We start from the raw sequence: 19,394 nt of genomic DNA on the forward strand, positions 1-19,394 counted from the left end.
TAAGAATTTACTCCTGGAGTGCCCTCTGCTGGATGGATTCAACATGATGAAGTCTGTTGAGTCTTGATCATTGTGCAACTTTTTAGGCCGAATAAAGACTGCATATTAAAACAAAATATCTATTAAATATTCTTATAACAATTTTAACCATGTGAAAACATAATAGAAGTTAAATTGTAGTATTCTCTGAAGGACACACAGGTATGTCATAGATCCTACTATGACAGCCTCTAAATCCCTCACATTGTTTCTGAGTTGATAAAACTAAATTCTGACACCGACAACTAGTCTGTCGAGACCCTTTTGATGATTTACAAACGCAATAAGCATTTGATTATCATCTTAAACTCTCACTGAAGTTAAGTCTGATAGTTTGAAACATTGATCCCACATCACATTGGTATCATGCCTCTGTTTTTCAGTACTCCAGGAAGTGGGCCAATGTTCAAAACTACCACAGTGGCTGTGGACGGGGAGAAGGCAGAAGATGGCGACGCCACGACACCTGAGAATCCTGCTTTGACAGACGCTGCCCTGGAAGGATCAATGGCAGATAAAACTGGGCAAGCATCCCCAAAGCCTGGCCCAGCCATCAGCTTCTCTCTGGGAAAGAACAGCTCCTCCTCCCCAACCCCAAGTGGTGCATCCAAAGTCAGTGTGTCCTTCTCTTTTGCCAAGAAAGCACCAGTAAAGCTGGAGACAGCAGCTGCAGTGTTTGCTGATCATGGTGAGGAGGCTATGGAGGAAGAGGAGAGCCAGGAGGGGGAAAAGACTGGAGGACAAGAGGAGACATCAGTCTGCGGCACAGACAGCCCCAAGGTGGTGTCAGGAGGAAGTGAAGGAGGAGAGGGCGGTAGTGTGGCAGGGACGGAGGAGGCGCAGCAGCCTGACGATGGAGGCTCTCTAGCCTCCACACTTAATAAACTGAAGATGATGATGAAAAAGGAGGAAGGATATGCTGGGCAGGAGCCTCAGTACTATCACTATGTACCTCCAGCTCACTGCCGAGTAAAGCCTCACTTCCAGTTTTTGCTTTTCATGAAGGCCACTGATCAGTGTCTGAACAAAGAAGAGGAAGAGGAGGAGGAAGTGCAGGAGGAGAAAAAAGTTGAAGCTAGTCCTGAACAGACGGAGCCCAGTGTTACAGAGTGTAAGACTGAAAAAGAACAAGGTAATGCCCCTGCATCCCCTGACTCAGAGCCAACCCCTCTATCACCTAACGTGAAGACAGAGAATGACTCTTCATGCGCAGCAGACACAGCTTCCACGCTACCCACAGTGGTACCCACTTCACCCACACAAAAGGCAGAGAGCACACAGGAGACTCTGGATTCCACTTCAGGCCCTAAAATCCCCACCGGTCCCTTCTTCCCAGTTCTCAGCAAAGATGAGAGCACTACCCTGCAGTGGCCCTCTGAGCTCCTCGAATTTACAAAAGCGCAGCCATCCCTGTCTTACAGCTGTAATCCCCTCTACTTTGACTTCAAGCTGTCCCGCAACAAAGGAGTGCGTGGTGGGAAAACAGCGAAGTCCCCTAAGCCTTGTGAAGAGTCTGATGACAAGGGACAAGAGGTAGCAGCCTCAACAGCTGAAGTAGATTCAACCACTAAACCTGGGACCAGCACTGACAAAGATAAACCAATGATGAAGGGAGAGCCTGGCCAATCAGAGGCCGATGAGCAAAAGCCTGCAACTGGCAGCAGTAGTGCCAAGAAAAAAAAGAAAAAGAAGAAGCATAAGAAGTCTGCAAAGCACTCAAAACGCAAAGGCAAAGAAAAAGGAGCAGCAGAAGGTGCAGAGGGAGAGACTGAGGTAACGCAAGAAAAGCCCAAAAAGAAGAAAAAACACAAACGGAAGAAGAGCAAAAACAAAGCTCCAGATCAAGATGAGGCAACAGGTGACGAAAAGGAGAAAGCAAAACCAAAGTCAGAAGAAAAAGCTGTTTCGTCCTCTGTTCATTTGGCAACTGGAGGGGGTGGAGCTACAGGAAATACAGGAGTAGAGCTGGGGAAGAGAAAACGTGCTACTAAGGAAGTGCCTTGCAAGTCTGGAGCAGAGGAAGGAGGAGCCAGAAAGGGCACAGACAAGGCCAACTCCTCAGAGGAGCACAGTGGCACCAAGCGACAAAAGACTGACTCCAGTGCACCTCAAAGTGCCTCCTGCTCCACCTCAGCCCAAAAGAGTCCTGGTCCTGGTAGACCTCCCAGCAGTGAGAGTGAAGAAGAAGGGGGCTCCAACACTCAACGTTCACGTCATCACAGGTCAAGTCCTCGGGAACAACGCCGCCACCATAGTGAGGAATCAAGGCGGTCCTGCAGTCGTTCATCAAGACGAGGGGAAAGACGAGGCAGCAGCCGTCGGCGCCATCGTGGCCAAACTTCCCGTAGTCACTCGTACTCCAGCAGCTCTGAACGCTCCTCAGCAGGCAGCAGTGCCTACAGCCACCGTAGTCGCAGCTACTCTGACAGCTACAGTGACTACAGTACTGAGGGTCGCAGACGGCGGCGCTCCAAACGTTCATCAGACTCGGAGTATGAGCGCAGGGGTAGCCGAGGACGTAGACGATCCAGGAGACATCAGTACTCCTCTTCCTCCTCAGATGACTCCCGCTCACGTTCTCGCAGCTACAGCCGCAGAAAAAGGCACCGGCGGCACCATCGGAGCAGCTCGAGAAGCTCCAGTAGCTGGAGCCGCAGCACCAGTGCAAGATCCTGGAGGCGCAGCTACAGCCGTAGCCACAGCTCTGCCAGCCGCTCCTCCAGTTCAGCCAAAGGCTCCCCTCACCGACGAGGCGCCAGGGGTCGAGCAGACAGTGACACACATCGCAGAGACTTCAACCGCTCCCGCATCTACCGATCCCAGTCTCCACGATCATCTTCATCACGAGGCCTTAACCGCAACACCCATTCATCTAGTTCACAGGCTCTGAGGCCAGGTGGGTCCCGAGATGCAGGAGAACAGAAAAACTCGCTTACCGCACGCCAGCTTCTGGAGAAGGTCCAGTCCAAAAAAAGTGCTGATGATTCTACCACTGGAACAAAATCTGGCATTAAGATTAAGGACCCACCACAGGGTTACTTTGGTCCCAAACTACCCCCCACACTGGGAAATAAAGCCATGCTTCCACTTTTTGGTAAGCTGCAGGCAGGGAAGAAACCAGTGATTCCCCTAACCAGACCTGATGAGGGAGAGAAGTCAGGACCAGGGAAAGGCTCTGAGGCTGAGGGAGAGGTTATCCTGGTAGAGCCTATAAGGGAGTTCCCTCCTCCACCACCACCTCCAGCTCCACCAGTCCAGAAGGTTGAGGAGGCCCCACAGAGCACAGTGGTACCAGAAGAAACGCAGCACCCCACTACAGAAGCCCAAGTGCACCAAGAACCCCGGCCATTGTTTGAACAGGAACCTTCCATGATGATGCCTCAGTACCAAGGAGAGTCAGGACAGGACCCTTCTCAGAACCCCATGATGGAGTCCCTCATGCCAGAAATGCAGCAGCAGCAGCAGCAGCCTCCTCCAATGCACGCCTACCCTGCTTATCCACCACCCAACCTGGAAGAAGATGGCATGGAGGCAGAGGAAGATGGACTGGCTCCTTTGGAGAGTCAGCCCATTACGTTCACACCAGAGGAAATGGAGAAGTACAGCAAGCTGCAACAGGCTGCACAGCAGCACATCCAGCAGCAGCTTTTGGCCAAACAGGTCAAGACATTTCCCTCTGCTGCTGCTGCAGCCGCCGCTGCTGCTGCCGCTGCCAACCTGGCCCCAGCCCCCCCTCCACCAGCTTTGCAACAGATCCACATTCAGCAGCCAACCGTGTCAGTGGCCTCCGGCACGTCAATCACCACAGTTCAACACGCCATCCTGCAGCACCATGCCGCCACTGCTGCAGCCATGGGCATCCACCCAGCACATCCTCACCACCCACACCATGCACATGCCCAGTTAGCCCAGGTACACCACATTCCCCAGCACCACCTTACCCCCATCTCCCTGTCTCCTTTGGGCCCCTCCCTCGGTCACTCTCTGGGACATTCTTTGGGACATGCGGGGCTGATTCCTGCCCATCCAACAGCCTTCCTCTCTGGTCAGCCCATACATATTATCCCAGCCTCTGCACTTCACCACACCCCTTTAGCTCTCCACCATGTCCCACACACAGCCCTCTACCCCACACTATTCACACCTCGGCCCTCACAGGCTGCTGCAGCAGCAGCTCTCCAGCTCCACCCACTCCTACACCCAATCTTTTCAGGGCAGGACCTCCAGCACCCACCTAACCATGGCTCTTGAATAATGATGCAAGTGAAGGAGTTTATTCACAGCTCTAGGGGAAAGACTTGACCTGAACTGTCTTGGTTTTGAGTTTTAGATCAAGTCTTTGTGCAGTCAGTGAGACAGGAAGCTGGTCAATAAACCACAGTTTTTACTGGCCTACACATTGCAGCAAGTTGTAGCCACAAAGTGGTGCTGCTCGTGTTGGCTTTAAAATTGACACTAAAATTTTCTTCTGGCTCATGTGAGACTTTTTCATGGTTTGCCCTGAATTTTTAAGACAGGGTGTCGATTTAAAGAGACTTCCTCAAGACATCGGTTTATATTCCATGTAGGGGGAATGTTAACAGTACCCATATGTTTTGATGACAAATCAGAGAAACCACTGGAGTTTTTTTTTTTGTTTGTTTGTTTTCCACATAAAAATATTATTCTCTCAGTTTTTGCTCATTTTGGCAGCCAAAGAGGGACACTATGGCTGAAGCTATAAGCAGAATCATGTCAGGAGATGAGGAGGAGGAAGTGTATTGTTCTAGAGATGAACAGCTTCGACTGTGTAATGTAACCTTCAGAGACAGACAATTTCATAATTACTGATGCTTTCTGTTCTCATATGACTACTTGCTTTCTATTGGATCCCTGGTCCCAAAATAATTTGTAATGCAGTAAACTTGTACATATATCAGTGTGTAATGTGAAGAATCCCACCAATGATGACCATATGAAATTACAGCTATGGTGTCCCCATCGTAAGACGTTGTCACTTAAGAACCCCCTTAGTAAGTGAGGGGAAATGTGATGTAGGGGGTTTTAATATCCCTGATGCTCTGAGGCAAAGCTCATGTTCCCTTGTGGTGAGGGTACACCTGAATGAATTGCACTGAAATCTGTACATCAAGATGGTGCTTTGGCATCACGTAACAATAAGATTGTAGTATACTGCAATAATTGTATTTTTCTGTTTTTAAATTATTTTCCAAAATGCTCTTTAAAAGAAGGGCAGTGTTTTGCTTTTGTGTAATTTTGTAAATAAAACTGCTGTAGATTAACCTATTAACATTCTAGAGGTTTGAAACTGCTGTTGGAAAAAACAGAATGTCCAGTTGGATGGAAGATGGACACTATGTATTTTATCAAGGTTGTTTCTAATTTACCCCAGCTAAGATGGGCTGGGATGGTGAAGGATAGTGATTGGTCAAACAGTAGCAACCCTGTATTTTTTAAAGACTTACTCTGTTTCAGCAAATAAAATCTTGAGTTCATGTGTCTTTTTCCATAATATGTAAACGAGTTAATGAAATTCACATGAGGATACTTGCAGTCAGACAGGCAAGCAGTTCCTGCAGAGATCAGTGTCAAATATGAAACACTAGATGGAGTCGTAGTTGCTTTGAATAGACTTGTGAAACAGTAAAGCCACAAAATGTGTTGTAGCAGTGGAGTTAGCTACCAGTAATTCTTACATTGAAAGGGAGTGTTCTTATTAAGATTAAATCTGGGAAAAAATCTGTATTAACTGAACCATGTTAATGTTTCCAGCAGATTCATTAGATAAAGACACCAAGGAAATGAAACATGTTTTATTCTATTAAGAAAATTAAATCACTCACATAGTGAGACTGGACTCAAGCATAAATCCAAGAGAAGGTGTGTAACAATTACAAAATGACTGCTACCTCCCAAAAGATCTTTGTCATCTTATTTATCTCTGGCAATTGAGCATATTTGTTGCCAAAATTATACACCAGTTTATTAGGTACAGCTAGCTGAACCTAATGCAATCTGATACAAAAGTCCTGCAGTAAATCGTCAATACTGTTTTAGAGAGGTGCTGATTCAGCTGGTCATTTTGGAGGTTACAGTTTGTGGTGCTGCTCAATTGTGTTATATATGCAGAGGTGGTGTCTTTATTATTTTACATCACTGAGGGGAGGCCAAATAACAAACACCTCTCCGTGTAATGCAATACAGTTAAACAGCACCTCAAACTACATCCAAAATAATGATAAAGTTTAAGTAATGCCTCAATAGCAATTTCAACAAAAACAACATTATAACCTTCATGAAGGGAGGATTTATTGCAGGACTGTTGTATTAAACTGCATTAGTGAGTGAGCAACTGATTAAACATAACACACAAAGGAGAAGAATCTTCAGGGAGTATTCTTGAGTTGCAATGTAAAGAAATATGGAGCATTATGAATATTTCTAATTCTCTGTTGAACCATGCTGAACAAGGCAGAATGACACTGACAGTATTAGTGACAGATAAAGGAACAAAACAAATAGCTTTTCACTACAGGCAAAAGCAAGTTGAGGATAAATATCTGGTTGAAGTATTTTTTAAGAAGCCATGAGGGTACAGTCACAAGAGTGATTTACAGTTTCAGAGTGGTTTTGATTTTAAAAAAGAAAATAAAATAGATTATGGATGTGTGGCAGTAATCTGAGGACAGCAGCAGAAAGTTCCATGCTCTCTTGGAGCTTCAAGTGGAATGAAAATACTGTCTGTAATTAGGGTCTTCTTCCAACTTACCATTTTGCAGGTTCCCAAAAATTTTAAAATGATGGGAAACAAACTGTAATGGCACAATTTATTAAAAATTACTTTAATCTGATGTTAAAAATTCAAGCTCTGCCACTTTTCATATCATGAGGGACGATGTGCTGCGGAAATGTCCACGACTCATCAATGGATGGAGGTCAGCCCAGGTATCTGATCACCAGGAACATGAAGACGCAGGTCAGCAGCATGCCTCCAATCATGATGAACTTGTCCTGCGTGGCTCGCCTCTCTATCAGTCTCATCACTGTGTTCGACAGCCCCAACATGTTGGCCACATCCAGCATCTTCTTATGGGTCCCCTGTGCAGAGCCCAAATGGTAACAATCACGTGTTAGATTAGGATATAAAAGCCATTTAAAAAAAAACACACACACACACACACATACACATAATGTTTTGGAGAATGGACGCAATAAATGACGACATGGTAATTATCTAAACTAATTCATCTCGTTTTGGGAGACGTGAGTGCCAACACCCAGCCTGACGTGCCTCTCCGTCAGAAGTTTCTCATGGTTAGAAACCCGGCCCATGAGTGCTGATCAACAGACACACCCTGATAACAGGAGGCCTGAAGCAAAACCAGGAAGACCATCTCCTCCCTGGAAACAAGGACTCACCCTCACGCTGAGCACATGCACACTAACAATGAGACTATTGTGATCAATGTGGACACCGGAAAGTGGGTCAAGGAATAGAACTTTCAACCTGTATCTGTCAGGAGAACCTGCTTCTTTATACTGCTTCCTTAACAAAAAGTAAAAGTCCTGTGCTCTGCTACAGATACCATTTCTTTATTTCTTTATCAATTCTGTATAAATCGTAGGCACGCACCTTCAATGTGGATCTTTGATCTCTGAGACCGTTGAGTATGCTGCTGCCACTGCCCAGGAGGTCATCCATGCCTCTGTGCGCGTTGTGCAAATTGGAGTTAAACTGAAGGGTCTCATCTATGGGGATGGAGGTATCTGCATCCTGTTGAACAAGATCAAACACTTATTCAACTCCACATCATTGAGCTTGAGACTGAAGGATTTGTACTGTATGTTACACTGTGATATGGACGTCAGAATGCTGCATTCATACCCAGCTCCACAACCTGAGCTTGGCTACTATTGTCTGGTTTACTCCTCGGCCTGTTTTGAGGCACATTTCACTTACGTTGGTCGTGAAGGTGCGGCTCATGAGCTCCTCCCTCTCTCTGTCCTGGGCTTCTCTGGCGTAGCGTCGGTGCTGGAAATTCTGTAGAGCGGTGCGGAGGTGCTGAACATCATATTTAAGCTGGTCCACTCGCCTGAGGGAAAGCAGAGAATACAGTTAAGACTCTGTTGATCGAACTTTGTTATGAAGTGGGGGTGTTACACACGTATAAATTAAAAGTGAGATTGTTTCAGCTGTGGACTGTGGCTGTTTAATCGTTAGCTACAGGAGACTGGAAGCTCAATGTCTCATTATGGACAATTTTAGCAAAAACTTTGTGATTGGTTAATACATATATTAGATTTCTGCTGCTTATCTGACTCCAGGTCATATTATCAGCATATCGTTTGTTAATTATTACTAAGAATTATTGTTATTCAGCTGAAGCATTGACAGAAATGTTATATAAATGTCAACAAATTCATGTACTTCATAAGTAATTGTCCTTGCTGGGTTTTCTGTCAGTCTCTGAACAGTATGACTGAAAAAGATATTAAATTGCTTTCTATGTGGTATTAAAAATGTCTGAAATTTAAACGAGTGAACCCTTCAGAAACCTACTCACCTACTTGATAAATTTTATGACATTGATCATTGCACCGTATTTTAATTCTTACTCCTCTGGTTGATGAGAACATTTATTTTACCCTCAAATCCTCATGCAGTCTCCCCCTCTCCTGAGCTTCACTCAGGCCCCACTAGAGCTCCTCCAAGATCAGAGGAGTGCTGTGGGATGGGGTGTACTGTGTCCCCTAAGGCCTGTTTACCCAGCTCAGAAATGAATCTTTGCCCAATGCAGCAGGAATGCTGGTGATGACGGGGCTTCTGAGGAAATGTTTTCATAGAGCCACGTCGCCACAGGGCAGGACAGGGCTGCCTGTCTCATCTTCTACACCCTCCCTTGCCTTTATGAGATATGGCTCGCCCTGCCAGCTCTGGGGCTTTAGGGTCACCATCAATTGACTCACTCCAAACTCACAATTTGGCGTTCTGACGGCGGTTTGGTGGCTCCTTGCTGGCCAGAATTTCAAGGCGTTCTAAATGGTTGAAGATCTGGTCGATTCTAGCCTGCAGGTCATTCTCTAACACTTGTGTATTGAGGAAAAGAAAAAGAAAAAAATTAGAGGACACAGAAAATGACAATTAATCACACAAGGCACAAAGTAAATCAGATTAGGGCTGCAACTAAGTCCAATACCCACACATAACCAGTTTACTGATAAATATCACCATAAAACATCGAATCCTGACATTTGAGAGGATGCAACCAGCAAATGACTTTTTTGCTTGAAAAAAGAAAATGATTACTCAGTTATCAAAATATTAATCCATTAATTGACTATTAGTTGCAGCTCTACATCAGATTTTCCTCAAATTTCCCTTTTGGATCCTAAATATTTGGTAAAAACTGACTCTTGTTTAAGGTAAACCATATATTTGTTTGAAATCTGGATTTACTGCTTTTCCAACCTAATTCAGTCTTCATGCTGCTGAGACTGTGGGTATCTGTTTATTCCTGTGCACCTGGTTGTATTAAGCCTTACAAGGGCATTTATCAGTGGAATCACCCTCTTTCACTAGTAACTTTGTATCGTTAGCATGCTACATCTCCCCTGGTTTTAAATACAAGTTGATGTCATAATTTGGGAAGGAGAATAACGGGAGGGTTGTCGACTGCCTGGCTCCCACCATTATCTAGAAGAAGCCCTCCCAGCTTCTGTCACTGCACCCACCCCACTGCTTCCTGTCCTGGCACCAGCCTGGCCCAGAACTGATCAGGCAGGCACCAACCACAGAGAACAATCAACCAGGGAGACACCAGCCCCCCTACAGTCATTATGTCAGAGAGGGTAACAGGCAGCCATAACAAAGACGAAGTACTGAGTAGAAATTAAGAGACCATTCAAAGGAAAGTGAACTGGAAGTGATGTCATCAACACTGATCTAATAACACTCATATACAGAGCGGTGGGAGAGCTGAACGCGACCCTAAGATAAATCATGTAAGCCCATTACACTGTCTTTTCCCATCATCAACAAACAAAGCTGGGGGTTGAGACAGAAACAATACTCACAATGACATCACACCAGATAAGAATCGGACACAAGATGATTAACTTAAGTACATACATTTGGAGTTTTACAAGCTTTTTTGTTGTTAGAGTAGTACATCGTTTTGATGTACTGCTTGCAATCTATTGGTCTGTGATTGGAGAACTTGTTCAATAGAAATGGAAAAGTCACTGTGTGGCGTATTATCAATTAATCTGCAGATTTTTTTATGAGAAACCAACTGATAGAGCTGATATGATCAGTTGGTTATTTGACTGACAGACAATTATTTGGAAAATTAGGAATTAGTGAGAATTTAAAATTTCATTGGTATCAACTTCTCAGATATGAATATTTGTTTGTATCTTAGATTTCTGTGACAGTAAACTCAAAATCTATCAGTTTTTTTGTTGGTCAAACAAAACAAGCAGTTTGATTATGTTCACTTGGGCTTCCAGGAATAATGATGGGCATCATTTCACCATATTCTGACAATTATTTTCTCTTTTACACACTGAGCCATTACTCGATTATTAAAGAAAATAACTGCCAGACACACTGATGATGAAAACAATTGTGGTTACATTTCTCCTGCGATGGTATAACACGACTCTACCTGAGGTTTTCTGTGTATTAATTACTTGACACACACAAAAAAATCGAATGCAATTTGATAAAGCACAACTTTACAACTATAACATGGAGGACCAGTCATTGTAGATACGGTGGATCTGTGGTACAAGTTTCTAATAAATGTGTGATTACCGCATATAGACCCAAATGATATGGAGTGAACTTGGGACTTTTGCTGTTTGAAGTTGTCCATTTTTACCTGGTTGGTGATGGATTGTATTATTGGATTTTATGTTAGGAGACGCAGATTGAACAGCAGGAGAAACGACAGCTCTGACTACTCACAATGTACCGACTGACGGTCTGTCTTCTCCAGGTTTCCCATCAGAGACTGAACCTCCTGGATTTGCCTAATTCAGAACAAACAGTGTTAAATTGGTGAAGGGGAACCGACACATGACACACAATTATAACTCGACTGTTCATTGAGATTTTAAACAGTTATTATCATCAGTGAACAACAGTGTAAACATTGTAATGACCATTAATGCTCTCATGTTGATAATAATTTACTACAGGTAAGTCACTGGTAATTAGCTAGTTTAGTTACACTCGTTAGCTAGCTGCGACATGTCTCAAAGATAGTTCTACCCAAAATACAGACACACTCACTTGTTCGTCTGGTGGTAAAGCGTCTCCATTTTCCCCGAGTTAATGAAACGCTTTGCTTCCCTTTTACTTTAGGTCGTTAATTTATTTATAACACCTTTATTCTGACAGGTGGCTAAGCTAGCAGCCTAGCTAACGGTAGTGGAGTGTACACGTCATCAGCCAATCGTTTGTGTACGGAAATAGGAAAGCGGAAGCTCCACTACGTCACCAGGGAGCGAGAGAGAGAGAAAGACAAAGAGTGGAGAGCGCTCACTCCGCCTCGATTTTTAGATACTGAAAAGGTAATTGCATCTGTATACTGTCTGTACTTCAGCTATTACGTGACTAACGGCGATTTCTCTGACATTTTTGTCAGGTGGTCTGTTAATTATAATTAACACTATAGTTATAACTTTTAATTAACTTTAATGAATTTTTATATATTGATTTTGTAAATGAATTATCTTTGGTTTACACAAAATAGGCTACTGAAGATACGCCTGTTAGGTGACAGTAAAACTCAGTAGCAGACAACGATAGGAAACCTAATAGAGAATTCATCGTTTTGTTCAACAGAAACCTCCAGTTTTACTACATTTAATTTTGTTCTACAAAATTTGATTAACCCCTATTTTGATTAATCCCCTAAATTTGTGCCACTGATGTACAGTATCATCTGTGTCAGATCTTCCATCGTCCATCTTGTGGCCTTGTAGTTTTTCTAGTGGGACTTTGTGTCCAAATCTAGATTTAAGACCTTAATTATTTCAGTTCATATTTCCCTCATTTGTAAAGTTTTTTTTTGGCAAACTTCCTTTTCTGCTTGTCAACCAGGCTAATTAACACACAGAAAGTCTTTAATTGTCAAATGATTGTTCAGTCAAGAAAATGTCAACATCCAAGAACCTGGACATTTTTTGGGCATTTTTGCTTATAAACGACTTAAAGAATTAACCAGTTGTCAAAATTCTTGCAAGTTTAATTTTCTGTCATTAATTAATTAATGAATTCATCATTTCAGCTCTAGCATGCTGGTTGGACTCTAAGTGTCTGGTGAAATAATGAAACTGCCCTGTACATTGGGGATCAATAGGGGCCAAACAACAAATTTTTGCCCCAGTGCCCCTAAGAAGTTAATCTGACCATGCCTGTAATGGACAAGTCAACATTTCCTTCAGTTTATTCAACTGATACTAAACTTCACAAATTTAAATCTAGGCTTCAGGCTACATTTTCCATTATATTTGATATTCTCCTAAATGTAATAGGTGACAGGTGTAATAGCAGAGATCCTTTCCCCTACTAAGACAAACTCTGAGAGCATATAGCATAATCTGTTGACATGTAGACATGTGACAGGAAAGACTCTGTGAAACATGTCCCGGGGGTAGCTTTTGTCAGCTCAGCCTGACTCAGTCTAATTAGGCTATCCTCTTTTTCCACAGATAGGTGTCAGAATATTTCTGTCTGTCCATCCAGAGGCTTCCTTCTCGCCTGCGGTCAGAGGCATCAAAACTAAAGATATCAAACTTTAGCCAGGTGAGATTACAAGTCACAGAATTCTGTGGAGAGGACGTCTGAGGAAGGTGACAGGTTGTCTGTGAGGTTGTCTGTCATAGACTTGACTCTGTCATGGAGTACTGTGTGAAAGTGGCATGATTGGATTTCCCAGAACAAGTTGTGAAAATTTCACAATAGTTCCTTGGTGATTTAGTGTGAGGCAAATCATCCTGGGGCGCTGCCTGGCACCTTAACAAAACCGCATCTCAATCACCTCTCACCAAACCTCCTTCACTGTTCTGTCTACAGATTTGGGAGGGGAGAATCGATGAGGCCAGGACCAAGCAACACAAATTCAAACATCCTTTGACCTAATTAGTGCAGTGAGCTGTGACGAGCTCCTGTTTGCCAGTGATAGCTGTATTTGTTTACCTCATCCAGCACAGCAGTCAGAAGTCAGCCTAGACAGTTTTCCATGGCTGCCTGATGGTACTTGAGTTGATGGTTGTATCTTCAGGCTAGACACTTCTCAACAGAGGTCCTTTTCACCCACCCCCACATGTCAGAAACCTTGAGATCTGTTCATGCCACTTCTTGCTCTCGCTGTTCACCGTTTTCAGTTGTCATAACACATCCCCAGGGGATGTGGTTGGCTGTGCACAGCTTTAACCTGTTGCTCAGAATAGAGTAGAAGTAGAGAACGGGAGCAAGAAGGCCCCCGTCAAACATTTTCTGAGCGGTACATGAGCCACGTTTACCTCCCTCTCTCAAGGTCGTGGGGTTCTCTCCGTCTGTCCTTTATCTTTCAGCCCTCGGGAAAGGATGAGATGAGCTTACTGGTTTTTCCTACACACCTGAGCACCACGGGCACAAACTGGAATCCAGACTCCAGGTGTGGAGCACAATCACACCACTCCGACTGACCGGGAGCTCACATGTGGTTACACCTAGTTTGAGGTCATTGTTGCACCTTAATATATGTTTATAGCACAAAGGGTTCTGTCCAGTCATAATCCACTGAGGAGGATATAAGAGATATGAAAGTATTGAGATCTTATACTTATAGCAAAACCACACTGTGAAAATACTCCATTACAGATAAAAGATCTTATCTTAAATAAAAATACAAAAGTATCACTTAAATATACTTATCAATAGATAAGAAAAGCACTTATTTAGCGAAACAGCCCTATTGAAATTGTTTTAATTATCTTATATGCTTATTATGAATATAATATGAGAATATTATCACTGATTCATTAACATGTATGCAATATTTTAATTTCAAGGGACAACAAGGTTTAACAACTTTATGTAGTGTTGTATATTTAGTAACTAAAGCTTTCAAATAAATGTAGTAGAGTAAAAATTTCGTTTTTGAGTTGAAGTATAAAGTATCATGAAATTGAAATACTCAAATATAGTTTTCCCATAGTTTCTTTCCACCACCACCACTCTTATATGAATTAAAAAAAGATACATGTGACACACATGTTTCCCATAATTGTCTATCTTTATTTTAACACACACCTGGATTCAGATGCAGAAATTTCTAGGTATTTTCTAATGCTTAGGTTTTAAAAAATAAAGCGTATTGTATTGTATAGTGTGTGTGCGTGTGTGTGTGTGTGTGTGTGTGTGTGTGTGTGTGTGTGTGTGTGTGGCCGCCTCACTGGATCGTGAAAGGAAGGTTATTTCCTGATGCCAGGCTTTGCTGCTTTGGGTGCTCCAGCTGGAACCAAACAAAATTTAGCGCTGGATCAGCCCCCTGTCCTGCTTAGACAACATGGCAGCAGAGTTATTGTTCAGTGGAGGAAGAAAGCACTCTGTGTACTCTGTGATTACCCCCACCCCCCACCCCCCATAACACTGTTTTGTTCATCAAGGGAAAATGATATGTTATTGAATCACTTTTACACAACATACTTAATGATGTTTTCCAGGCAATATAATACATCATAACTCTACAGTGATTGCCCAAGACAGACAGAGTGGAGAAGCCAATTATGAGGAGCAAAATTGCCTTAGGTCAACAATTTTTGGATACCAGTCATTTTTTTGAAGGCACACTGATGTTCTCACTCCCCCCCGAGGCAGATGATCCACTCGTCTTTGAAGCCATGATGAGACGCTGAATGAAAGCAAATGAGGGCCTGTCAGAGATGACAGGAGAAACTCATAAGCTTCCAGTGTCTCGGTGGGTTCTGGTGGGAAAAGTGGGACCAGAGGGGTGGCCCCCTGGAGGCTTCATATCAAAACCTCTGTGTGAGGTGACTGTTGACGTTTCTTGTTGGACAGCCAATCAAAAGACCCGAAAGAGACACTTAATGATTCAAAACAATCGCAAATAGACTGCAAAATGTTAGAAGTCCGGTGGCCTAATGGTTAAGGCGCATACCACAAAATTGCAATGTCCACAGTTGATTCCCGTCGTTCTTTTGTTTCCCTTGTTTCCTGTCTCTCTCCAGACTGTCAAATAAAGACAAAAATGCCTAAAAGATAATCTAAAGAAAATTGTCACAAATGATGCAAAACAACCAGAGACAGAAAAATGAGGTGGTGGTGGTGGTGATGGGTAATCTACCCATGGCTGTAGTCTATTTGAAGCTATTTGTATTTACTGATATTATTTGATATTATTATGATCTTATTATTGCCCCAGGCTTTTGCCTTATTTGTCTCGCTCTGGAGTTCAGAGAGGAGTGCGTTCCCCAGTGACAGAAAGTGATCGGTCTCATTGCTGCGCCCTCTTGCTCTTCATCCCAGCTTCACTTCGTCTGACCTCAAAGAGCCCACACAGCTGTCAGACACTCACACACACACACACACACACACACACACACACACACACACACACACACACACACACACACACACAGCCCTGTGGCCATACCACCTGTGACACCCAGACCTCTGAGGATGAGAGATGCTGTCCACCCCTGTGGTGGGTGGATGACGGCTTAGCCAGGATGGAAACACAAACAGCAACATGGCACGGAGTACTGCGCCGGGTTTCCCCTGCCTGACAGCCTCCTTCCCACAGTCATGCACCAGCTCTCAACCACACTCTCATGATTAAGTCGTATATGTCGGTTAGCCCGAGTGTGTGATTCACGGGGCTCAAAAGATAATAAATTCTGACGGCACATTATTGTGTGTTTGAATCCTTTAATGACAGTGATGATTTAATAAGTGTGAGCACTCAGGGAAATAAGGCCATAATTGTAGCTGTAGAAATTACAAATAATCATAGACGACATTCCAGACTTATTTTTCAGATTTGTTGCTGGTTGACAGAACACATAGCTCTGGCCTTTATCTGTGTTTTTCTCTCTTGGACGATGTTGACCTGGGAAAGTTTTGTTTCGCTTGTAATGGAGGTCAGTGTGTGTGTGTGTGTGTGTGTGTGTGTGTGTGTGTGTGTGTGCGAACTTGTGTGTGTGTGTGTGTCCGCTTGTGTTTTTGTGAGAGAAAAGCAGAGGAGTACCATACATTGAGCAGGGGGGGAGTCAGTTATGAAGGTGCGTGAGGTCTTATCGCGTCCTATCACAGTGGCTGCAATGTAAACCCTGCTGTTAGCACTGCAGGTGTTTCTGAGGAGCAGCATGGGAACAAACTCCCCCAGAAGTTTCCCATTTGGGGGGGGGGGGGGGGGGGGTAGGGGGTGGGGGGTTCACGGTCAACTGGTCAGCTTGAAATCAGTTCTCAAGCGCTATACTGCCCTAGCTGCTGTTGCTTTTGTTTTTGCCTCACCTGGCAAGTTTGTGACTTGAATATGTCCTTCAAATACATTAATTCTATACACTATTGTTTAACAAAGTGTGCTAGCACAGATCATTGGTGTGGATAGTAAATCAGAAGAAGGTTCAGCACCAGTTTTTTGTCTCTTTGTGAACACATAGTGCTGCAACTATGGGAAGGTCATTCGTTTTGCAGGTATTTGGTGAAAACCAAACCAGACAAACTTTCACTTTGATCTGATGATTGCCCTGGATTAAATGGGGTCATTGAAGCCATTATGATTCACCCTCTGGGAACCATGAATGTCTATGCAATGTGTTAATCCATGCGATAGTTGTTAACATATTTCAATCTGTCTGGAAGTGTTGGAATGACCGAGCGACACACAGACTGAACGATAATGCTGTCCCCAGAGCCAAACCACTTGCATGGCTATAAACGGCCATCACAACAACAGTACTAGAAGCACTAGTTGACGTATTCAGATTGCTTGTTTTGTCCAAACCTCAAAGATAATGTCATGGATATCATAGAAGACAAAGAAAACAGGCAAATATTCATATTTTCTGTGAAGGTGGAAAGTTTTTGGCTTTTTCCTCATATCCTCTGTTATCCTGTTAGAGGCTAAACTTTGGTTGTTTGGTTTGGTTGTTTATCATGCAGGCAGATGGCTTTACTCAATTTCTAGAGAGATGATTTTTAATCCATCTTTCTATGTCTGCTCTAATATTCGTGGATTTAATCTTATTACGTTGAGAGTTCGTACTGTAACACAGTTTGTTTGTTTTTCTCCATCCTCAGGTGAAAATCCATCATTTCAACCCTGTTGCCTGCTCAATTGACCATCACGCATGTTTACACCGTCTCTACACCCGTGCGTCTCATCACCCACTGCGAGGAGCTCAGCCACCATCCCCAGTCCACCCCAGCCTCTGAGCTAGGCCCCCCCATAGAGGTATGCACTCAGCCTTGTCATAGCTCTAGGCAGTGCATGTTCTTGTTGTGGGTTGAGCAATTGCATTAGTCATTTCACATTCCAAATTCCTACCCCATGCCGTATTTACAACTCTGTCTGTCTCTCTCTCTCTCTCTCTCTCTCTCTCTTTTCCTCTCTTTTTTCTGCACCAAACCCATCTTTCCAGATTCTCTTCATCATTTCATTTTCTCCCTGTGCGATGTCAGGGTGTGGGGATTCGGCCCAGCGCTGCTGCTATCTAAGTGCCTTCTCTCCAGGGGCGGAAGTCATGTAGGGTTTAGGAGTTTGACTTGGGGCTCAGAGGTTCTGATTACAGGACGCGACTGCGCTTTGTGTCCTTGAGCAAAGTATCTACCAAGCCTTCTACGCTTCAGTTAACATCTACTGTTCTTACACAAATAAGTGATGTATAAACCTGAGAGCTATGTAAGTCGCTATGGATAATATCTTTTTTGCTAAGCAACACAAATAGAATACATATCTCAAAAAATGCCCCAGCCTCAGTTTGTCCATTCATCTTCATCTATCAGAGCACAGTGGTGCTGCAGCCCAGCCCGGCATAGTAACCTTTACCTGAACCAGACCAGTGCAGACACACCAGATAGTGTTACCGCCAGCATCGTCCTACATTATATATGTCATTCAGTGTCCCAGGGTTACAGAGAAACTCCAGCATACAGCAGGCTGACTGTGCCCCCCACCCCAACCCCCCACCCGCACTGAAAACCTCACTACAAACACACACTCGCATATCACTCCCATTGAAGTGACCACAGGTGTGTGCACACGGCAAGTATGCGCACACACATATGCAAAAACCTTTCTGCCCTCACCTGTCTCCTGTCAGGACTGTTTCAAACACATACACAGACAACACAGGAGCTTGCATATTGCACCCCTGCTCCGTCCAACCCCCCCACCCTGCTCAAAGCAGCCACCCTCGGGGCTTGTGCGTGCGAATCCGGCTGTGGACTCAGCAGCCCCCATCGCCGCACCCCCTCCGCTCAGGGTAGTGAGGGAAATGAAGGCTTTAGGAGTTCATTATAAAACAACAACAGCAGCAGCAGGGGATAGGCCTCCTGGGGCCACAAGCTATCCCATCTCATCCCTCCATCCTCATCTTTTTCCTTTATGTCCTTCAATATCTCAACCCCGGTCCACCCTGCTGCCCGCGACACACTCCTCCGTCTCATTCTTTATCCCGCTGCTCTGCTGAGAAGAAAGTGGCTTTTTTAATACATAGCATTCATGTTGAATAAAGTTAAATATTGATCCGAAATATGATAATATGGGAAGTTAATATGAGTGAGTCAGTAGTCTCACCACATGAACTCGTTTGACCTCAGTCATCAGCTGACGCGTGTATGGATCGCTGGACTGAAGTTTTCAACTTTATTGTCTGAGAGGGGAAATTAATATTGGCGCAAAGGATACATGCAGAGATTTATACTGGTAATACAATGCTGTTATTAGATGGACAAAAGCATATCGTTGCTGTCCAGTGAAAACCATGTATCTCCAAAATCTGAGCCGCGAAAATCAGCCCTGTTTTCGGCTTTGTAACAATACGTTTTCCAGCCGGTCCAGTGGGCTTTAAATGTTTTTATTTAACTTTAGAAATAGGACAATTTTCTCAATCCATAAAGAAACTCTTGAAGCCACACTATGAAAGTTTTGATGAACAGTATCCGCTGAAGAGTCATTAAGTCAACAAACTCAAACTGACTTAGTAATCTCCATTACAGAACAATATCTAGCCAAAGTTTGCTCACACTGCCTAGCATTTAGCAACTGTAAGCTCTCGGTCATACCAGATCAAGTAAGGCTGCAGCAGCACAACCCCTGAGTGTGTTGCATTGAGAA

The 19,394-nt window shown here is 43.8% G+C and overlaps 2 protein-coding genes and 1 long non-coding RNA gene across 8 annotated transcripts in view; 2 read left to right on the forward strand and 1 right to left on the reverse strand.

Moving 5' to 3' along the window:
• The window catches only part of gpatch8 (G patch domain containing 8), a 28,922-nt gene extending 23,388 nt beyond the window's left edge, over window positions 1-5,534 (forward strand). For all 6 annotated transcript variants that reach the window (XM_056401370.1, XM_056401374.1, XM_056401371.1 and 3 more), the window contains one exon: window positions 423-5,534. In XM_056401370.1, coding sequence (XP_056257345.1) covers window positions 423-4,290 — 3,868 coding nt within the window. In that variant the 3' untranslated portion in view covers window positions 4,291-5,534. The remainder of the gene's footprint in view (window positions 1-422) is intronic.
• A 303-nt stretch (window positions 5,535-5,837) lies between these two features.
• Window positions 5,838-11,506, reverse strand: gosr2 (golgi SNAP receptor complex member 2). The gene is made up of 6 exons (XM_056401376.1): window positions 11,336-11,506; window positions 11,009-11,073; window positions 9,018-9,126; window positions 8,000-8,132; window positions 7,673-7,813; window positions 5,838-7,137 (listed from the first exon to the last, which is right to left on the reverse strand). Exons 1-6 carry the CDS (start codon window positions 11,362-11,364, stop codon window positions 6,976-6,978), a joined length of 639 nt encoding a protein of 212 aa, XP_056257351.1. The 5' UTR covers window positions 11,365-11,506; the 3' UTR covers window positions 5,838-6,975.
• A 1,257-nt stretch (window positions 11,507-12,763) lies between these two features.
• LOC130185831 (uncharacterized) lies at window positions 12,764-17,566 on the forward strand. The gene is made up of 3 exons (XR_008830206.1): window positions 12,764-12,853; window positions 13,624-13,706; window positions 17,357-17,566. It is a non-coding gene; the product is annotated as an uncharacterized LOC130185831 (long non-coding RNA).
• The last annotated feature ends 1,828 nt before the right edge of the window (window positions 17,567-19,394 follow it).

The sequence above is a fragment of the Seriola aureovittata genome, chromosome 17, assembly GCF_021018895.1.
Source record: "Seriola aureovittata isolate HTS-2021-v1 ecotype China chromosome 17, ASM2101889v1, whole genome shotgun sequence".
Lineage (NCBI taxonomy): Eukaryota > Metazoa > Chordata > Actinopteri > Carangiformes > Carangidae > Seriola > Seriola aureovittata.